The sequence below is a fragment of the Nasonia vitripennis genome, chromosome 5 (assembly GCF_009193385.2).
Source record: "Nasonia vitripennis strain AsymCx chromosome 5, Nvit_psr_1.1, whole genome shotgun sequence".
Lineage (NCBI taxonomy): Eukaryota > Metazoa > Arthropoda > Insecta > Hymenoptera > Pteromalidae > Nasonia > Nasonia vitripennis.
In genome coordinates this window covers 4,696,984-4,718,495 of record NC_045761.1, presented here as the reverse complement: position 1 = coordinate 4,718,495, position 21,512 = coordinate 4,696,984, and the positions used below count along the sequence as shown (strand labels likewise).

The following is a 21,512-nucleotide window of genomic DNA, read 5'->3' as shown; positions in this document are numbered from 1 at the left end:
GTTTTCTTTCCTCGAGAGTTTTCCTATTTATACTGTGAGATATACGGTCAGTGGTTTTAATTAATAAAGCGTTTTTGCTCATTCTATTCGTCGAATCGTTGCAGCTCTTTGTTTACCGATGCAATTCAATCTCGACTTCGCGTTTCAATCATTCGAATCCCGCACAGTAGTAAAATTGTTACAATTGATTCAACTTGGAGAAAATTCATTACTACGGCTTCATTAGCAAACATCCATATACAACTCGTGAAAAAAAGCTACACGAGGGACATATCCCTCGAAAGTTGCCGCTCGGCTCAGCCCTCCATATTTATTTTTATATTTGTCTTCCCGAGAAGTTTCACCTCAAAAGGTAATAAAAAAAATCTATTATCCTCCCTTAGGCTTCGCGTCGGGGGTTGGCACTTTACTGGCTTGGCTCGTGTGCTCTCTCTCTCTCTCCCTCTCTTTCTCTCTCTCTCTCTCTCTCTCTCTCTCTCTCTCTCTCTCTCTCTCTTTCTCTCTCTGTCTCCGCGTTCTCTCGCGTGTAAAACTTCGAGAGCCGTGACTCGACTGGCAAAACTCCCCCCCGTCTCTGACCGATTTCGGCAATCTCCAGAGCGAGAAGCCCCGGGCTGAGACGGAAGGTAAAAAGGGCCTCGAAACAAAACTTTTCTGGCAAGCCCGAAAGAGACGCGAGAGGAGGAGAAGAGCGCGAGAGGCGCGCAACTTTCCACTATACACTATACTTTTGGGGCGGAGGGCGAGCGGTCGTCGTCGGCGGCCGCGTAAAAAAGGATCTGCAAAAACATAAGCGCGCGAAATGGCTTGGACTTCCCGTGTCGCGCGCGCGCGCGGACTTTGTTAGACTACTCGCGAAATTATTTCATTCTTCCACGAGTGAAAAGCTCGCTACATAGGTATAGATATATACACACGCGCTCGTCCATTTCTTTATCCTCGCGGTGTACGGCCTTCTTCCACTTCTTCTTTTTTCCCGGCCAACTCCTGGGACTTTGCGCAGCGCCGAGGACTTTAAATGCTTTTTAGCCCCCCGCGCGCGCGCGCGCGTGTATATAAGTGCGCGCGCCGGAAGCGGAAGGAGAAGAAGAAGAAGAAGAAGAAAGTTGAAAGGCTGTGATAAATCAACGAGTGAGAGAGAGAAAGGAGGGGACGACGCACCGTAGAGAAGAAGTAAACAAGGGCGCGCGTTAGCGCAGAGTCGATTTTGTTATTCCGTCTAGCTCCGACGAGCATAAATCCCAGTAGTGTGCCGCGCGCAAGCATATTCCGCAGGATCGATTTTTCATAAATTTCTTCGCGCCTTTTTCGTGTGCTCTGCCGCTAACAGGAGCGTGTCCGACGCCCAGGACACTCGCGCGCGCGCGAGGGAAAAAGAGAAGGAAAGAAGCTCCGGACTGCGAAAGGGAGGAGGTGCAGCACACCACCAGCGCGGGCTGCTACAAAACGAAGACGGAGAGCCGGATTCTTTCTCGGAACGGCACGCAAAAAGGACACGAAGGACGATCACGGAAGGGGGTCGCAGAGAGAAAGAGAGGGCGAATCGTTTGGTTTTCCCAGGGGAGCGTAAAATTAAATTCCCGCCGTTCTGTGTCTTATAGCTGGGCCGGCGATCCTTCGCCGCAGCAGCTCTATTCTCGCGACCTCGAGGATCGTCGAAAATGACGCAAGCACGTCGTCCTAGCGAGCCTTTGTATCGGCGACTTTTCCCATTTTCTCCGCGCGGAGAGAGTCGACACATTCCCTCTTTTGATGCATGCTTATGTCCCGATCGACCTCTCTCTCTCTCTCTCTCTCTCTCTCTCTCTCTCTCTCTCTCTCTCTCTCTCTCTCTTTGTCTTTGAGACGTCGAACGAAGGCTAAGCGTCTTTCGCGGTCTTTTCGCGCGCGGCGAAAACAAAAGCTTCGTATATAAGACAAGATTCTCCTCTCCTCGTCCTACTCGTCGTCGCGGCGAGCATTAGTCTCCCGCGAACGTTCTTGCACGACGCCCGCGTGCGATTAAAGTCTCTCCCGAGTAATTAAACTTTTTCAATTACGCGCTGCGCAGTTTTCGCGCTGTCTTGTTAGCCGCTCGCTCGCTCGCCGGCTTCACACGTGCCCCACGTGCGTTTACCTGCAACATCCCGCGCAGCTGCGCTCGGGGATTCGCTCCGCAATTAAAGCGAGAGAGCGAATCTGTTGACGCGCTCTGAGCTATATACAAGCGGTGCGAGTAGTACGCGGCGATTTTGGTCGGGCGTATAACGTGTACATCGTGAGAGAGAGAGAGAGAGAGAGAGAGAGAGAGAGAGAGAGAGAGAGAGAGAGAGAGAGAGAGAGATAGAGCATACACGCCTCTCCCGAGATGCGACGCGTATATATTATTCAAATTGATATCTCGGAAAGAGGGACGCGGAAATGAATACGGATCCGAGGCATTCGATTATGCCGCAGTGGCATCCCTTGGTAAAAGTCACACGTACGGCTTCTTGCGCGCGACGTTCCGATGCGGCGCATACGCCTCGTTCGCTTTTTCTCTCTCTTGCGCGCGAGCTGTGCCATCGGTAAACAAATTTATTCCCGCGACTTTCTCTCGCGCGACGCGTCCTCGTGCCTTATAGCCATGCAGCAGTGTCTCTCTGCGCTACACACTGCAGCGTCACACCTACTGACGTCTGTAGAATCGATGACTGGAAAAACGCGCAAGATCGATGTAGCGCACGTCTCGGGACATATATATAGCTAGGTACACACAAGGCCTTTCCCGAAAAGCCCGCTGCCACCAGACGTCGGATGGATAGATAGCGCTCGGAAAAGAAGTCGCGGAAGCGGCGATAGAATCGTAAGTGGAAATGCCTGTTTATTAAGGAAATATTATCGACGAGCTGTAGAGCCGGAAAGAAAGCTTTCTCGTCGCGCGCGGCCTCTAAGTGGATGCGGGATTTTTCAAATGCAAGGATTAGCTCTTACGAAAAGGAACGTAGACGCGTTTCTATTCGAAATTCAAATCATTCAGCCGTTATATCGCGCAAAAATTCCGCCTTTTTCCGCAGCGCTTGCGAGCTTTTAATCTTTTCAAAGGCGCAGAGAGAGAGAGAGAGAGAGAGAGAGAGAGAGAGAGAGAGAGAGAGAGAGAGACGACAAAAATAATGCGAGCACGATGTTCATTAAACCACGAGAGCATACACGAAACCTTACGCGCAACTTTTATAATTAAGTATCCGATGCGTAATAAGCCGAAACGAGCCGGCCTCAAAGAAGCGGCGAGCGTAACTCGCGCTGACCGACATTAAGCTCACTGGCTTTTACCGTTGAAACGATCCGGCGAGTGACGACGGAATTAGCATAGCATTTTTTTATTTTTAGAGAACTTTTGCTGAAAGGGCGCGCCGAGAAGTTCTGCGCGGTATTAAACCGCAAAAATGTCGATTTTGCCCTGGGATGCTGATGCTTTTTCCGTGGATTATGAAAACCGACTGCAAGCTCTCGGATTACGAATCGCTCGGACGGAATGTTGTAGTGTATTAAGAACCGAGTGGAATGAGTTTTCCGACTGCGAAGTGAACTCGTTGCGCGTTTCTTCGTTTCTGCGAGCAAACTGTGATTAATTCGCGGCATGAAAAATTCGAAATCAATAAAATTACAGCCGAATACACTCGACCCCCCGCCGAATCTTCGGCCATTTTTCCCTGGCAGAAAAATTTCGCCCGGTGTGTGTGTCGCCAGTAAATAACAAAGTGAGCCGATCAATCGGATAAGGCTATATGTGTGTATAGACACGCGCCGATGAGCAGGAGCAGCTCAGCGCAGCCGAAGACGGCGGGTGGCGCGGCGCTAAGTCGATCAATTTGGAGGCATGCCATCTGCCGTAGGTATATACGAACGACAGTGTGTGTGCATGTATATACGTATACAGAGAGTCGCGCTGAGAAAGAGAGAAGCGTGTCGAGGCGGCAGCGACGGTGGCACTGATTGCACTACACTTCTGCCAATTTCGTAAATTGAGAAAAATCCTTAGCAAGGCCTCGCGCTCTCAGCGAGGCGCCGAGAAATGTATGTGTCTGGCTGCTGCAGCCGATTGCTTTTTCGAGTATAGTGCCGCCGCCATGTAGCTTCTTGCGCCAGTTTTACAGCGAAAGAGGGAGAGAGAGAGAAAGATGTATAATGGAAGGCACTCGCCGAGATGAATGCGGAGTACACGGCGGGCCGCGCAAAGTTAAAAAAATTGAATGCTATGTTGATCCGTGGAATCGAATTTTTCCCTGTGTTTTCGCGCCCTCGCGCGAGGGCATCAATCTGCGCGAAGAAACGACAGCAAAACAAGCGCGCGCCTTCGGCTTGTTAATATCGCTTTTCACGTAGCAGTCCGCGCTTTCCGTTTGATGAGATTTCCGCAGTCCCGACGTTTTCATATTCTACTTTTCAAGATCAATTTTAATTTTACAACTGGCAATAAATCCTCGAGTGGTTAATATCGCGACCGCTGCGCGGAAACTTCAGCCCGAGAGCGCTAACTTTTGCCGATGCTTTTGAAGCTGTCGTGCGGCTGCTTTTTGCCGTGATTAGTTTTGCATCTTTTTTGCGGACGTCGAACTCCGAGAGCCGAGAGCGCGCCCTGATATGAAATTCGTCGGGTAAACAATGAACGCGAGGGGATATATTTTTACGGAGTTTGGCTTGTAGTTATACAACGCGCGCTGATGTATCTCTGGCTTATGATGCCATACACACGGAATTTAACAGCTCCGGGCAGATTTCTTTTCATATCGCGTCATATGAGAGCTATGTACACGGGGATGCGGATGCATTTTCGAAATTTCGAGCGCAACGTGAATTTGTGAAGCGAGGGCGTCAATTTTGCAGGGGCAAATTACGGGAAATGTATGAAAATCGTATTTTACACTACACCGGACAGATAGACGATTCGTGTCGGAGAGGTAATTTATGAAAATCGAATCCTCTCTTTCTCTCTCTCTCTCTCTCTCTCTCTCTCTCTCTCTCTCTCTCTGTGACAGACGATGTATTAGAGATTAAGATGGAATTTATTCAGCGAATTCGTGAATTTTATTAGCATATGGATATACGCAGAGGACGTACACGTACATCGTGGTGAAAAATTAATTTCTCGTTGGAACTTCACTCGCGCTTTGAATTTGTATATGTCGTGTTAATCGATCATTGAATCTAATTTCGCTGATCGGATACACGTCAATACAAAGCATGCATACAGGCATACACAACGCGCGCGTCAGCATTATCTGAATTAAAACGCAACAAATAGACGAGATCCGCGGCGTCGATCGAGCAGAAAAACAAATAATCATCATCAAACCAACGGATCGCGCGTAAAGATTTCTACTCGAGATATAAATTCGTCGCCGCGCGCGGCTTCGATATCCAATCACCGATTTCCTATATTTAACCGGGCGCGAGCTTTTTGTTAACCAAGCGAGTGTGTGGCTCTCGCCGTGAAAAATGAAATGAAACGTCGGTAAAACGAAGGGAGGGGATGTGATCCGCCGAGGGGAAACGCGGAGGAAAAAAAAGCCCGAGAGGGTCGATTTGTTTTTGCGGCGGCGCGCGATAGCCAATATCCATGCAAGCTCTCTCTCTCTCTCTCTCTCTCTCTCTCACTCTCTCTCTCTCTCACTCTCTCTCTCTCTCTCTCTCTCTCTCTCTCTCACTCCTCCGTACTCCTGTATTGGACATGTATACGACGCGAGCATGAAATAATTGAGGTTCGGCAGCGGTAAGCAAAATTTCCGCGTTTGTTTTTCCAGCTTGATTATACAGGCGGCTGCCCGCGTCGACGGGGCACAACTCTCGGGGTTAACGAAGCTGAAGAGCTGTGCGCCGGTACACGAAGGGGAGAGAGCGAGCAAAGTTGGCGATAGGGGGGCTGATGCTGGATTAGCGTCGATCGAACGGTGTACGCTTGATGATCCTCTGAATGATTCCGACGGTCGGGATGAGTAGTTCTTTTGTTTCGAGGCGCTGGAAAAAATCGTGTGGCTTAGCTGTTTTTTTTTGAGCTCTATACATTCGCGATGAAAAAATTTCGCGATGAGGTACTTCGGCATACGATAGCGTTAAGGGATGGACCACTGCATGCATATATCTACATGGTAAAGCCCGTTCGGAGTACGGCCGCGTATTGGCCGGGAGACAATGAATCATATAACATCATTAGGACTAAGTAAAGCAGTAACTCGAGGTAATGGTATGTAATAGTTAGTTACTGCACACAAGCCAAGCTCGAGATTCGAAGCCGCGAGAATTATGGTTGGTTACCGGATGATCTCGATTATACGCGAGAGCAAGACGATGTTGCAAAATTTACGCGTAACCCTGTTACAATGAATTCGTTAGCTCGGATTTAGGATACGGCGGCGACAATAACTCTCTCATCCGACTCGAGATATTTCGATGGGACGAAGGAAGGATTGAGCTTGACCTTAAATAATTGAACCGTAACGACGTGCGCGAGCAAACAGTCGGCATCGATCCGCTAAATTGTTCAAACCGCACAAGCGCGCGCCTCCGAAAGTCCGCAAAGCGAGAAAAACTATTATATTCCGCGCGCAGCTGCCTCGAGGAATTAATTATACCGGAGGGCTGTGCGCTACTGCGTGAGGAATGGAGCGTATAGAAAATAGAAGGAAAAAATGTCTCCGATTCGTGCCCGCGGCTACTGTTTTTCTTCCATTTGTGCGCATAGCACCATTAATATGCGGTGCGGAAAAAGGGGTTTGCCGCGTCCCGGCACAGGCCAAAAGAAAAAACTAGTCCGCGAGAGAGAGAGAGAGAGAGAGAGAGAGAGAGAGAGAGAGAGAGAGAGAGAGGGAGAGAGAGAGCGCCTGCGGCACTGCTGCTTCTGACCCAAGCGCTCGGGGCTGGCCTTTTACATCGCGCGCAAACGAACGAACGTTTACGGCCATTGTGATATAAATAAGTGCTATACGGACTAATATTTTTCTTGACTGTTTATATTGTGCGCGAGAGAATCCGCTTTTCTCCTTTTATCGAGTGAGTTATTGCTGGCGAGCTAGCTGCGGCTGGCTGCATTTTTTGTTATTACGAGGAGAAAGGAAAAAAATGAAGGCTGAATTTTAAATTGCAGCCGGCAGAAGTGAATTGGAGGAAAGAAGTGAGGCAGAAGAAGAGAGGAAATCTAGTCCAGGGGGTAATGGAACAAGTTTCGCGCAGGCTCGAGCGAAAATTCCTGCTAAATTTAGTCAGATTTATTCTTTATATCAATTTGAAAAGTAGGCGAGAGAGAGAGAGAGAGTGCGAGGGCCGCCTCGACGCCTCTCGTGGAAAAGATATATTTTTAGGGGTAAAAGGCGCGTTCCCCAGTCAGAATTGAAAAACTTGCACGCTCGCGCGCGGGGGAGGCCGAAAGTTTCGAGTTATCAAATTTTAAAGATAAAAACTTCTCTCTCTCTCTCATAAACTCGCGCAATCAGCTTGACATACGCTCGCGCACTCATACACCCCCCCCCCCTACATAGCCTCTTTGGCGGGATGTAAATAAAAAATGCGCACATGGGCTACTGGGCGCACGGTAAATAAACTCTCGATTCCCAGATCCGAATGCTTGTCGTTACAGTTTCTTTCCTCGCGGAGCTAGTCTTTTAACGGGAAGAGAAAGAGGGAGAAGCCGCGGAGAGTGCTACACTCGATCGACCGTATTGAATCTCGAATTTCAACTTTACATTCGCAATCAGCGACCTGGAAAACTCTCCTCCCGCGCGGAATCGCATTTCCAGGCGTCGTCGCCCGGCCGCGCGCGCATTAAAGAGAAAAGCTACGGGACAGAATTTTCAATAAACCTTATTAGATCGCTTGAAAATGCGTTCGGAGAAACGCGTCGTGCGCTGGTTCGAAAAATTCGGAAGCCGTACACTAGTGAGCGTCTTTTGCGTAAGGTACGCGTGTAATAATACGAGAAACACCAAGTTCGCTTAATTAAAGCGAAATCCAATAACGAATCGCTTTCCAATTACGCGGCCGACGACTGAATCTCCACAGTGCCGGCAACGTACTCGACTAGACTCTTCAATCCGCGCGTGCACACATACAGACCCTAAAGCTCTGTACACGTACACTATATATACGAAACCAAATCGAAAGGAGAAAGTGCCCGGAGCAGCTTCGGTGCACAGGCGTCTCTCGACGATCCGCGGAAGCCTTTTCATTCTCGACGAGAGCCGCGTGCGCGAGTGTGTACGCACACACGTATAGAGGAGAGATAGGGAACGATGCGATCCGAAGACAACGTATGGCTATAGCCAATAATCGCAGCAGCGCACGTGCTCGCGGCGGCGGCGCGATCCTCCGCCGGCTGCAATTTCATTCCCCATAGAAGGAAACGCGATGTGGCGTCGAGCGGAGCAACCAGCTCGTGCAGTGTGCTCTCTCTCTCTCTCTCTCTCTCTCTCTCTCTCTCTCTCTCTCTGCGCTGCTTGACAGCCGGATATTGTTACGTCGCGTGCGTGTTTACTCGAAAGCTGCGGCTGCTGCTTAGCGCTGGAAAGAGACAATAATGGCAGGGGGCTGATGCGATAAGGAAGCGTCGAGCTGCGATAACTAATTGCCTCTACCGCTGCGCGATGCCACACTACTGCCTGTTTGAAGAATTGCTATATTCTCTCTCGTCTTTATTATCATCCCCGTCGTCGTGGTCGTGGTCGTCCATTAGAGAGCGATAAAATCTTCCATTAAGAAAGCCCTCGCAGTATAGGTATGCCAGCTCTGGCCTACATTGGCTGTGGAAATATTGATAAGCTCACACGCACCGGCGAGAAGAGAAAGTTCTCCGCGGCAGGAAGTTAGACGAATAAACTACAAGTTTAATGAATCAAGTTCTGCAGATTGCTAATTAGTCTTGCCGAAATTTTGCATTCCGCGCAAAGGCGCCTTCTCTCTCTCTCTCTCTCTCTCTCTCTCTCTCTCTCTCTCTCTCTCTCTCTCTCTCTCTCTCTCTCTCTCTCTCTCTCTCTCGTTTGTCAAACCCGCGGCAAACTTGACGAGGGTTGGGAAGAATTCTCGAGAAAAACAGCGATATCCGCACCACGCTCTCTGGAAACTATGGCCGACATTGAAAGCGAATTCACTTTGCCGGGAAACGCAATTAGGTTTGTCGCAGCCTGCAAACAGCGCAGGCTTTTACTAATGGAGTTGTACAACTGCTGCTCAATCGAGTTATAACTGTATAATGTTCAACGGAACTGAAAAAAAACTCCATCCGCTCATCACACATAATTAACGCGTTTAGCGTATTACACAGAGATTTTCTAAACGCTCTAATCCCTGCGATATTTTTAAATCACACGGCGATTCCTTCCTCCGCCAGAAGAAATTAAATTCCCCCGAAAGCGAATACGTTCTAATTAGCGCCGGCGCCGCCGCCGGACGCGAGCGAATTTTACCCCCATTGGTATGCAACAAAGACGTTCGTTTTCACAGCGTCGCGAGAGAGAGAGAGAGAGAGAGAGAGAGAGAGAGAGAGAGAGAGAAAGAGAGAGAGAACGGACTGGCTGGCGGATCGAGCCCCATATTACCATATCGCGCCCCGACACTATAGGCTTTTACGCGAGCGCTTGTTTCTCGCGTAATTGTGACGGATTGTCTTCGGGCTCGTGACTATGCTCCTCTCGCTCTCGCTCTCGCGTTATTCGATGAAAGGCGAATTTCCGGGCGCGCTCTCGGCAATTAAAGTGGCGATTCGCGTCAGGCAGCCTGAGAGAGATCTATGCACATCCACGTGTACACCCTTAACGAATTTATACGCGTCGTCGCGCGCGCTGATCCGTGAATTAAAATTTATAAGCTTTCGGCTGCGATTCGCGCGGGGAATTGAGAGATTAGAGAATCCAACGGATACGTCGAATTTCAAAGTGCTCGTTGGAATGGGAAAGCGAGAGACAGAGCTGTTTTTATAGTCCGCCGGCGAGTCCTCTCGGGGGCATCTTTGTAAATGCCAAGGAGCGCAAAAAATCGAGCGCGGAGAAGGCAGGAAAAGCCATTACCGCGCTGGGGATTGAAATTAACGAAACAAAAAAAAGAGAGCGCGAAAAACAAAGAAAGAATAGCACAGGCTGTGTGAAAAAGCGCGCGCGACTCCCGTACACTTTTTAGCGATAAAAGCACCCTTATCCCCGGCAGATGTATAAGGTCTTATCTCGAAAGCGGGGTAAAAACTTTGTCTCCGCTGCTGCGGAGGGGAGGAAAGCGCGCGCGTAGTGGCAATCGAGAGAAAGAGAGAAAGAGAGAGAGAGAGAGAGAGAGAGAGAGAGAGAGAGAGAGAGAGAGAGAGAGAGAGCAACGCGAGTAATTTCAGTCTCGAGGATTCTTATCGACAGACCCGAGCTTTTTCTCACCCGCTTGTGCTGCAGCTCTCTCGCGCTCTGTGTCTATACGTATATACGCCTCAATTATGACGCGACGACGTTACGCCGGGCGAAAGCTCCGGCGCAAACAAATTGAAACAATATTTAATTGCAGTACTGCAGGCCAAGCGCGATCTTTATGCGGGGTTAAGTGGCCTGTAGCTCGGGAGAACTTGTTCGAGGAGAAGAACAAGAAGAAGAAGAAGAAGAGGAGGAGGAGGAGGAAGAAGAAAGGCCGGGCGACGAGTGAAGGCGACAGACAAGGCGAGAGGAAAAAAGTTACCGCAGTACTTTGAGAGATTCAAAGCCTAGCCGTGAAATGGCGGCTGCGGTCCTTCCGCGAAATTCGTTTCTTGCCGTCGCTTTTGTTGATACACCGCTCTCGTCGCGCTCGACAGGGTAGTTTTAATGAATTGCCACGGAACCAATGAATTCGTAACCCTCCCTCTCTCTCTCTCTCTCTCTCTCTCTCTTCTCGAGCTCAAAGAACAGCGTTGACCTTTTCACATACGTGCGCACTCGATGAATTGTGGGCTACCTCGGAGCTTTTAACACTAATATAATTAAACGCTGATTCTTTCAGCCTAAAATCGCACACGCACACACGTCACTCAGACGCCATTCAATTAGGAGTACTTTCAATTTCGAATTTCTCGCCGCGGCGTGCGAAAGACGAGAGGCGAAAAAATATAGAGCGCCAAGTGGAACGAAAAGGGAGCGCGCAGAAAAGGGGTAGTTTGAAACCATTTATTACGAGTCGCGTCGACAAAGTGAAGACGTCCTCTCGTCGCGGCACTGCTGACAGCGTTTCCTTTTCCCTCCGTCTGGCTTGTCTGACTCGCTGCCGCTCGAAAAGAGCGTATTTTAATGCCTTTTTAACGAGTTTTAGGAGGAGAGAGAAAAAAGAAATAATAAAAGCAAGGTATATCATTTTTATACTTCAATTGTATTTTCCGGGCTGTGACTCGTGGTTTGCTGAAAAATCGTGCCTTCGTCTCTGCGAGCATCAAAAAGAGAGGCGGTAAATCTACACGCCGAAGCGTGAGAGAGCTTCGATCCCCCGGCAGAAAGCATAAAACTGAAAGAGACACCGACGCGTCTCTCGCTCGTCGTCGCTCGTGAAAAGAAATCGCGAACTATAAATATTGCTTACCTGTGACGTTGAGGGTGATATGTTGCACGTTATTGCACTCCCTATTGACAGCCAGATAGGTGACTTCGCACTTGTACAGGGCCTCGTCCTCGAGAGTCAGGTTCGAGATCTTCAGATAGGACTTGGTCATGTTGTTTTTCGGCACTATCATACTCATCCTGCAGAAGAAGAAAACAAAAATTTAGCAGAAACCAAATGGACGTCGATGTAATCTCGCGAAGCCCGAACTCGCCGAATCTAGCGCTCGTATCGTAATTCCAAAACTTGCACTCGAAAATCCGCAATTGCAGAGGAGCAGAACTCCTTCCCCTTCGTCGCGTGCGGAGATCTCCGCTCTCCAGCGCGTCGTTGTCGGCATTTTTTTTTCCACCTCGTTTTTCCCCCCGCGCGCGGAAGCCGCGAAACTTTATACTCGTTGCCTCGAGAAGGACGACACAGTGCATAGCCGCTACTGTTACTTCTTAAGCCCATTCTTACTTTCCACTGGATTCTCCCGCCAGCCGCCGTATAAATCGTTAATTGCTCTTCATTCCCGATAACGAAGAAGCAGCAGCGGCGGCGGTAGGGTGCTCGTCTGGGAAACTAGGCAGTCGATATTCGGAATAAAAGCACGGGCCACCGGGGCAGAAGTTTGAACTTTACACAATCGTTTCGTTCCTCGTTATAAGAGGGGATGGCGCGCAGGACCCCAAAGAGAGCAGAAAAATGGAGGAAAGAAATAGAGAAGGCCCGAGAAAGTCTCCAGAGCTTTTCATTGGATATCTTTGGAAAGTTCCGTCCGCGTCTGTAGAGAGTATTCAGTTCTGCTGCATTTTATAGCCCGCGCACTGTTTGTACTTCTCTCTCCCCTTTTTTTTTTGCTGCGCATTCCCCATTCTTTTCTTTCGCAACTCTTCCCCCCTCCACACCCCTGGCCTGATTCACCGACTCGCAACGGCTTCGACCTTTCCACTGTTTCGTGTTTCCCAATTCGCTCTCGAGCATTGCGCTATACTGCGGAATTCAATCGCGGAAATTTTTATCCTCATCCACGGTCGCGCCGTGAGCTTTCGCGTTCGATTCGCTTTAACGGTTTTCCCTGCAGGCGCGCGCTAAATCCGTAATCCGCACACGTTCGGCTCATTGCCGGGGAGTGTGTGGGGTTAACGACCGCGAGGGGGGTCCCGTCGCTTCTCCTCTCGTGTCGTCACTTGGAATGTACATTTTCTCTTCGTTAATCATACTTTCAATCACGTCACGGTGCGTGGGCTGGACGAAAACTTTTTCCATCAGCCGAGAAGTGGCCGGACGGGAATAAGAAAAAGAAGACCATCAAAGAGTCAAGAGCACGCAGAGGCGCGCTCTGTCCTTATCACGGTGGTGGCATTCCGACTTTGTCAAACACGACGCCCACGCTCTCCCCCTCCGCGTATACATACACGCACTCTTTCGCTCGACAATGCTCGCGGACGATTAATCAATCTCCATTATTGTCAGCGCTGCCTGCCCCTGCGGCATTGTACAGCTGTCTTCTTCGCGCATCTCCGCACCCTCGTAATTTCCTCGTATCGTTTAGTCCCGCTCGGATTCTTCGATGATTCCCTCTCTGGTTAAGGACGAGCGCGTTCGGCCAGACTCGCACGAGCGATATAGAGAGCGGAGAGAGGCTAGAAGCACAAGTGCTCGAGGGCCGACAGGAGTACGTGCCGCGCCGGAGAAAAGCAGCGAGAAACAGAGCCGGAGGGATAGAGAAGAGAGAGGCCGCCTGGGCTCGTCCCAGCAGAATCGATGATCCTCCACGTTAGCTCTCTCTCTCTCTCTCTCTTTCTCTCTCTCTCTGTGTACGGACTCTATTTCGCGGCGCCGAATTGTCTCGGAATTGTAAAGCCCCGAGGAATTTAGCGTTCTCGTTTGCGCGAGCCCAATCCGCCTTCGTGACGAGAGCGGTAAATCGGTCGGCGAGTACTTTGCACCCGTTCGGCCCGTTCGGAGGGCTGGATCGGTGCGCAGCTTTTCTCGAGCAAATTCAGGATCTAATCTCACGCGGCTACATCGTATGGATCTATGAGCGCGCGGCTAAGTTGCGAAGATTATTAATTTCAAAGTACGAGATGTGATGCATACATGCGGGGGCTCGGGCCGCAGTCTTAGCACGCGCGCATAACTTTGGAAGTGCAGCGAGTGTGGAGGGCCGGCTGGGAACGTCAAATTTTGCATTTAACGCTGCTTATAAATCACGTGTCCCGCGCGCTAAATATCGCGAATGTAGGTTTACGCGGGGCCAGTATACGTTATTACCCGCTGCTCTCTCGCTCTGCTACTTACGACGACGACGACGCGCAGGCCTCTCCTTGCGTTGGGCGTCTTGCATGTGACTGCGAATTTATGCGACTGTAAATCTTCGACACACACACGCGCGGGCGCGGAGAGCGGGCTATACCAGAAATATCGGAGGCACGGGTTGATTGCGGTATTACGCTTTTTCAGATCGTTTCTAGAAGCGAGCCACTTGGCTTTACGACTGAGGAGCGATTGCTGAAAAACGACGATAAAAAGAAGTATATAAGTGGCCTTGCCCGAGAGATCCCCCACAACCGATCAATTATGACTCGCCGCACATTAATCGAGGGGATGATTTAAACGGCTCAGCGAAAAGTCGAGGTATAAAGAACGTTACGCTGAAAAATGAAGCACTTAAGTCACTTCGGCCACTCGATGCCATTGGTCTGTATAAAATGAGGCGGCCTTTCTCTCTCTCTCTCTCTCTCTCTCTCTCTCTCTCTCTCTCTCTCTCTCTCTCTCTCTCTCTCTCGCACGCGCACTCGCATTGTAGAAAGTCGAGAGTGCGCCCACTCGCAAAGTAGATAGTTTCGGGCCCGGGGGGTTATAAAAGCGGCATCGGCCGCCGCCGCCGCCGCCTCGCTAAATTTCATCCTGAAAAGCTTAAGGCGATTTAAGCGATGCCTTTATAGCCGCTTAAATCCGCACTAGCCCGTGCGCCGCTTTGAGAGGGGGCAGCAAGCAGCTTTCTTTCGCAACTCGTTTCTTCCAGCGAGGCAGCTTGCGCACGCTGCTGCTCCTGCTATTGTTTTCTCTCTCGGGCGTTCCAAGGCCGCGCGAGAAAGAGAAGCCATTAACGGCATTGGCGCTGCGCTGCAGCTGCACCGCGCGCGCGATGAAATGAGCTTACTCCGCCGGCTGATGGAGTTGCTTAATCGCTGATTCGACATCGTTTCTCTGCCGCTTTTTTACGAGAGGGAGAGCTTTATGATCAGTTTGCTTGTATACGTTGCGCCATGATTTCAGGTTACTTTTTAACGGGGTTCGCATGATTTTCCGAGATTATTTTTGTGGCCACTCGAGATGAAACGTATACAGAGCTTTACATTCCCGTTTTCGCGGAATGATCGATCATCAGTTTCGAGTTTCTCGGTTACCGGCTGACGATTCGTTTCAATAAAAATATACGTATTTGATATTTCGAAAAAGTTTTATTTTTCAAGCTTCGAGCAGGATTCTGCATTCGGCGCAGAATTCGAAACAAGGTCTTCTCTCTCGTTTGAACTGAAATTTAATGGCCTTCAAACAAAATAAAATATCGGATCGCGCGACTGCATCAGAGAAAAAAGTTTGTTTCGCATTTTTTTTTTCCAAAATACAAACTTCCAGCCGCGAACTACCTCTAACGATCGTCATGAATTGCTAGCGAGCATCGGCCAATCACAAGAGAGAGCTCGACGAAACCCCTCCGAAAAAGCAGTCCGTCCGCCCGCAGTGCAAGGCAAACAGAGCAAACCGCGAATCAGTCGCGACACACATATCCGTCGGTCCGTAATATCAATCGTTGGACGGCCAAATTGACTCTCGCCTAGACGCAGCTCCAGTAGAACAAGCGAACGCGCGTAACATCTCTCACCCTCGCGTCCAGTAGTATAGCAGCAGCAGCAGCCTCCTCCCCCCACCCCCTGCCAAATCTGGACGATAGCCAGTGTGCATCAGACGCGAGAGCGGTGGGCGCGCGCTGTCGTGGCTCGTTAACGTGCGGCTCTCCGGGCGGGCGTTCGCCCGAAGCGCGAGCAAATTAATATCTATGTTTCAAACTGCGCCTGGCATTTAATGCTAATTACAAATCAAATATGCCTATCGGGCCGTGCGCCCACCCCTTCTCTGATTTGTACATAAGCCGTTACGTGTGCTTTACACGCGTTAGCTCGTACCGCCGCCACCGCCGCTGCTGCTGCTATACTACTGTGCGGAGTACGAGAGGGACGTCGGACGTATGTGTGCAGTATAACGCCGCTACCGGTGCACGCTTGACCGAGAGAGGCCCTGGAATATTCGCTCTGCTCTACTGCTGCTGCCGCTGTGCAATGTGCGCATGACCGAGTGGATCGTTTGCGGGAACGCGTCTGGAAATTAAGTTGCGAAGGCTGTTATGGCATTGATGACGCTGATGGCTAATTTGCATTCCCGAGCCTTTGTGGATCTTTCCATTGAAATTGGTAATCGCGCTCGGCAATCCTCCTCTCTCTATCTATCGGTTAAATATGCGCCGCATTTGCCAGCGGTCTTGTTCGTTATTTTTTCGTTTAAATCATTGCTCCGGGCGTTATATCGCGCGCCTATCTATGAATACGCCGTAATGATTCCCTCCGAGGCAATAACGTGTAGGTATAGCGTCGGTATGAGCGATAAGCCTGATTTGCGTACATTAACTCTGTACTGGTACCCAGAGACGAGAAATCGATATACTATCAACTATAGCTCAATTGTCACGTGGCGGTTGTTTGAGAAACTCTTATTCTTTTTCATTTGATTATAAAATTCGTGCAAGAATTGCTATACCCACACACACACATTTATCTTTAATCAACGTTTCACTTGTTTTACTGAGAGAACGTTCACCAAGCAAATAAAGTACAACTCCGGCTAAGCCGGGAGAGAGAGAGAGGGAGAGAGAGAGGGAGAGAGGGAGAGAGAGAGAGACTGTATAGGCGCACTTGCGCCGCTTGGTCTCTCTTACGCTAGCTGCAGCCCTGGCGTGTCCCTCGTCTCAATTAATCAACCCTTATCGCGTTTTCTCGTCAAGCGCCTCGACAATCGAATTTTAATTAACGATCCTTCCACCTGTCTCGTTCCATTTTTCTTGACTCGCGCGCACACGATTTACATTAGCCGTGGTGGCAGAGCCGAGCTTTTCTCCTATATAAATTTAATTTTTGTTTAACGAGTTTTTCAAAATTATTAATTAAATTTCACGCTGCTGCTGGATAGCGCGTCAAAAGTGAAAATTCTCTACAAAATTATACGACGACGCTTGTACAATATCGGACGATGGAAAACTTGCGTAAAAATATTTAATTAAAAACATTAATTATATCCTTGCACTCCAACGAATTTCGCGCTATCCGGAGAGCTCTGACACGACGCAAATTCGTACGAGAAATATCGATTCGATCTTGGCTGAAATATGGATACGCGCCGCGTAATTTCATTTTCCATTGTCCGACGCGACCGCCGTGCACGCCTGACAGACTCGCCATGTATATAACGCGTATATCTGTTTTATCAACGCGTTTACGCATCTGCGCGAATATTCCTCTGATGCGAGGAAAAATTTTATTCGCGCGGCGTAAATGAAAAGTGCGTTTTTTATTTCGCGCGCGTTCGGCAAAAAACAAATCCGTTCATCCAAAAGTTTGTAGCCAATCTATCCCCGATCCATCCGATTGGATTCAAGCTCCATAGGCTGCTGTATCCTCCGAAAGAAGCAGCGCGTGTTTTATACATCGACGATGTATGCGAAATGACAAACTCACGCGCCGTCGATTGGAAATTGATTCGCCAGCACGCGTGCTTCAATCGGACTGCAGAACGCATGTTTGAGTCAAACAATAGAGAACGACAGTTACCTGGATGCGACGAGATCGTTGGCCAGAGTCATCTCTCCCTCGGCGCTGTAGACGAAGATCCTGTCGTTGCCTTGGTACCACTTGATGCTGTGCAGACCGATGCACTGGGGCAGCTTGAGTATACAGGGCAGCTGGATTTCCGTGCCGAACTCGCCGTGCTTCTCGCTCTTCAGCCACGCCTCGCCGCTTCCTGAAATGCACCAAGCAAAGCTCGTCATTTAACGCTGCCGCAAATAATCCCCATGACCTCCTCGAATGACAGCGACGTCGCAGTGCACGGATACCAGCGCTTTTATTGCGGTCATTCGTTTTCGTTTCGATCTGATGGGAATTCGTTAAAAAGCAAAAACAGACTAGCCTCGAATGATTGACATCCGGGAATTGATTCGTCGGACGCGAGAGAAGAAAGCACACTTCCTACTTTTCCCCGATAAAATCGCCTCCTTCTCCTCCTCTCGATATAGGTGGATGTACGCACGAGCGCGGGCAAAGGTAATTCACCTACCGGCCTTTAATCAGTTTACGCTCATCTCCAGCACTGGCTTCATATATACACACACACACACACACACACACACACACACACACACTAGAATTCGCCAATTACAATTGCATCGGCGCCGGGAAGCCCTCCTTCTCTCCCCTCCCCCCACCCTGTTACAGGCGCATTCCGCCGAATGGAAGAACGATTGGCCTCGCGAGCGTGCACAACTTAATCAAAGTTGGCCGCGCTCTAAACACGCGATTGTCGACTTTGTACCGAGCCCGCCGCGAACACCGAGGGCACGGAAAGCGATGTTCTATCTGTCAGCCTCACTCGTTCGGCTTGCGGAATACGCAACGGAGAGAGAGAATGTATATACGTACGCGGGGGAATGTGTTCGCCTCGGCTTCCCGCCAAATCTATACGCTGTACATACTCTGTTGCTGTCGTTTGCAAAAATTGCATTTCGATCGAAGTTCGCAGCTCCACGGTATTATCTTATTAATCGGAAATTTCCAAATTGAATAAAAAAGTGTAACCCGCAGTTATCTATGCGTTAACAAAATCAATGTTCTGAATTCTTGAAACTTTGAAAAATCCAAATTGGGCTACGACCAAACTTGAAATTTGCGATCGAAGCGAATCGAAAGCTAATCGAGTACACTCACGCGAAAAAACCGACAATAATTTCGTTTCATACCGTAATTTTTAAATGACCCTATCAATACACCTGCTGCAGAGTGCATGAACATTCCCTCCGACAATAGCATAACAAAAAGACCCAGTCGACATCGCTCGCAGAGGAAGTACACACAGATTTCGAATGGCGCTTAATGGCGCTGCAAGCTCGAATCCGTTATAGCCTCAATTATTCAATAAGAAGGAAGGGAGCGGCTCCAGCATCCTGCAGCTGCAGCTGCATCCCATGGATACCCATCTCGATTACATAATGCACTGGACCAGCAACAGCAGCGCACGGCTCCGAGTGATCCGAGCTGCCGGCGATGCCGCATGTGTATCGAGTGATGATATCATAGGCGCGGCGCGCATATTGATTAGGTGTCGCGGTGGAGAGCTGTATCTGTAATATCTATGACCGAGTGAGAGAGAGAGAGAGAGAGAGAGAGAGAGAGAGAGAGAGAGAGAGAGAGAGCGAGGGGAGGGAGGAGATGGATGGTCGGGATTATCAAAGGCGAAATTCGAGGCGGATGATCCTGCCACAGGAGCGCCAGGCTCGCACAGGTATTATTACGTCGGCCGCGCGCGATCGAAACCCGAATCGGTTCGCGTCTTCATTTATGCACCGGCACGGTGGCCTCTTTGACAATGTCTATAGACGTCGCGTACACATATATACACACTTGCTAGATTTGTGGTCCGACGACGACTGCGAGAGGCGCATGTCTCGCGTATAATCACGCTTCTCTTCGGATGAAATTAAATTGTTATTTATACTCGCACGCGCTTCTGTTTGCACCGGCGCGGTCTCCTTTATCCGATTTTTCCATACTACGAGCCTGCTGCATATTTACACGCAGCAGCGCGAGCGCTAGAAACGCGCAATTCTGACACATTGACACCGGCCTCTGAGCGCGAATTCATTCGGACGAGTTTCATGCTTTTATTTCGTGTGATTTTGCCGCTTTGTCTCTCTCTCTCTCTCTCTCTCTCTCTCTCTCTCTCTCTCACCCGCACACACACCCGCACGCACACACACACACTCCAGTTGGCCCTCCGTTTTTTTCTCATCCGCGCGATGTTCGCTTGTATGAGTGTTTTGTACTTTGTTTTTGCGCCGTGCGCATTGTGTTTGCTCTGCAGTCGGAGACTATGTGTATATACAGTCTGCTTCTTTTTTATCCACGCGCGCGAGCACGTATACGGCGCGTTTGTGTCTATTTATAGACCTATGGACTCTCTGCAGCCGCGCGTGTGAAAAGGCAAGCCGGGTATAATTCCGGGACTTAATAGTCTCGAAACGAATTAACCTTATCTACGAGCACATCTTACTTGATGCAACGCGGCGACGTATAAGGTAACGGATCGCAGAAAGACGAGTAGTCCTCGTCGGGGCGATCCGCTTTCCGAGAGCTGTAATGGACATCTCGCTCGCTCTCTGTTTTTCTTTCATTCGCGCAGGCGGCGCAGTCGGCGTGTCCAGCCAAGCCGCGAACTCTCCCGTGTCAATGTCCAGCGTATTTCGTTTCGCTTATACGTGACGTTCCGAGCTCGAGGTATGCGCGACGGCTACTATACGCGTCCGTCTGAATTTATCGTCCCTTGCATTAGCGCATATTACGCGCAGCGCGCATATCGGCGATGCGCGGGATCCACTTTCGTTATCATGACGGATAGCAATGGAGGACCACAGTTGCTGGTATGTGGAAGAGTTCGCGTGCGCAGTGTACATCACGCAGCAGCGACGAATTAACGTGAAATGTGAGGGATTGGCGATGTTTTTCAAAATTCGGTCGCATTACGCTAATCGGAGAGAGAGATATAAAGTTGTGATTTTGTCTAGAATGTTTTGATGCTGTGTGTTCCATATTTATGCTTTACACATACGGTTCCCGCGGCTCTCGTCGAATTAACGAGCGAAGCTTCGACGTAAATTCAAACGAGAAATTATGCATCGAATCATATTAACGGGGTATTTAGCAGTAATGACGAGTAACAACATTTTTCGTCATTAAAAACTGCGCGCACGCAGTTACCTCGACTCCAAACCTCTCCCTTAAGCGCATTATAATTATCATTATTCACGGGGTATTAAACTGTCGATGCGCGCGCCCGAGCGCGAACTTTGCGACTGGGTCAGCAGCGTCCGGCTGACGAGCGATATGAAAAGTGCGGGCTTCGTCGAATTGGGACGCACGTCCCAGCTATTTTAATTTGCTGCTGGAACACGCTCGACTGTTACATAATTTTCCACTTCCAGAATTCACGGGTTCGTTCTTCTGATTTTTATACTTTTGGTTTGGCTTCCCTTTTTTTTCATGGAAACTGTGAAAAAATTCCATGGTAACGAGGAGGAATTACATACGTGTTCGGTGAAAGCCCCGCGGAGATCGCTATGCATTAATTCCAGGTATTAAATCACGTATAAAATCAATGTATCGCATTCGTTTCCGGCGAGTCTGTATCGGAATTAGCATTAATTTCGGGAAATCCAACAATAAAAGTCTATTATGGGCTTCGATAGCGAATATCTTCGAAATTGACAAAAGCTCCGGCTTTTTTAAAAACCAATTATGTGTATTTACATTGATTGACCCGACATTCAATTAGTTTTCCCATATGCCCTTTTCACAAAACTCACACAAAGCAAACAAAACTTCCGGGAGAATTTCATCCAACGAGTGAAATTGAAATACTCTTCATAATACGTACGTCTAGTTTCTTGAAATGCATACAACTATAGATTTGTATCTCGTGACGAAGCCTGTATGAAGCAAAATTAAAAAACAATACACGACTTAAAACTCGCCGTATACAAAACCGGCGTCAAAAAAACGAAAAAGAAAGCGACCAACACACACGTGGCGAAGGAAAACAGAGAGCATAGTCCGGCCCCCGATACCGATGCATATTCATAGCGACGTAATATTTGC

The 21,512-nt window shown here is 49.2% G+C and overlaps 1 protein-coding gene and 1 long non-coding RNA gene across 4 annotated transcripts in view; one reads left to right on the top strand and one right to left on the bottom strand.

Moving 5' to 3' along the window:
- Positions 1 to 21,512, bottom strand: part of LOC100120931 (hemicentin-1) — a 131,123-nt gene that overhangs the window by 54,568 nt on the left and 55,043 nt on the right. For all 3 annotated transcript variants that reach the window (XM_031932456.2, XM_031932457.2, XM_031932455.2), the window contains exons 2-3: positions 17,418 to 17,607; positions 11,527 to 11,684 (exon numbers count right to left, since the gene is read on the bottom strand). In XM_031932456.2, the coding sequence (XP_031788316.1) occupies positions 11,527 to 11,684; positions 17,418 to 17,607 (348 nt within the window). The remainder of the gene's footprint in view (positions 1 to 11,526; positions 11,685 to 17,417; positions 17,608 to 21,512) is intronic.
- The window catches only part of LOC116738604, a 59,329-nt gene that overhangs the window by 26,407 nt on the left and 11,410 nt on the right, over positions 1 to 21,512 (top strand). The window lies entirely within an intron of this gene.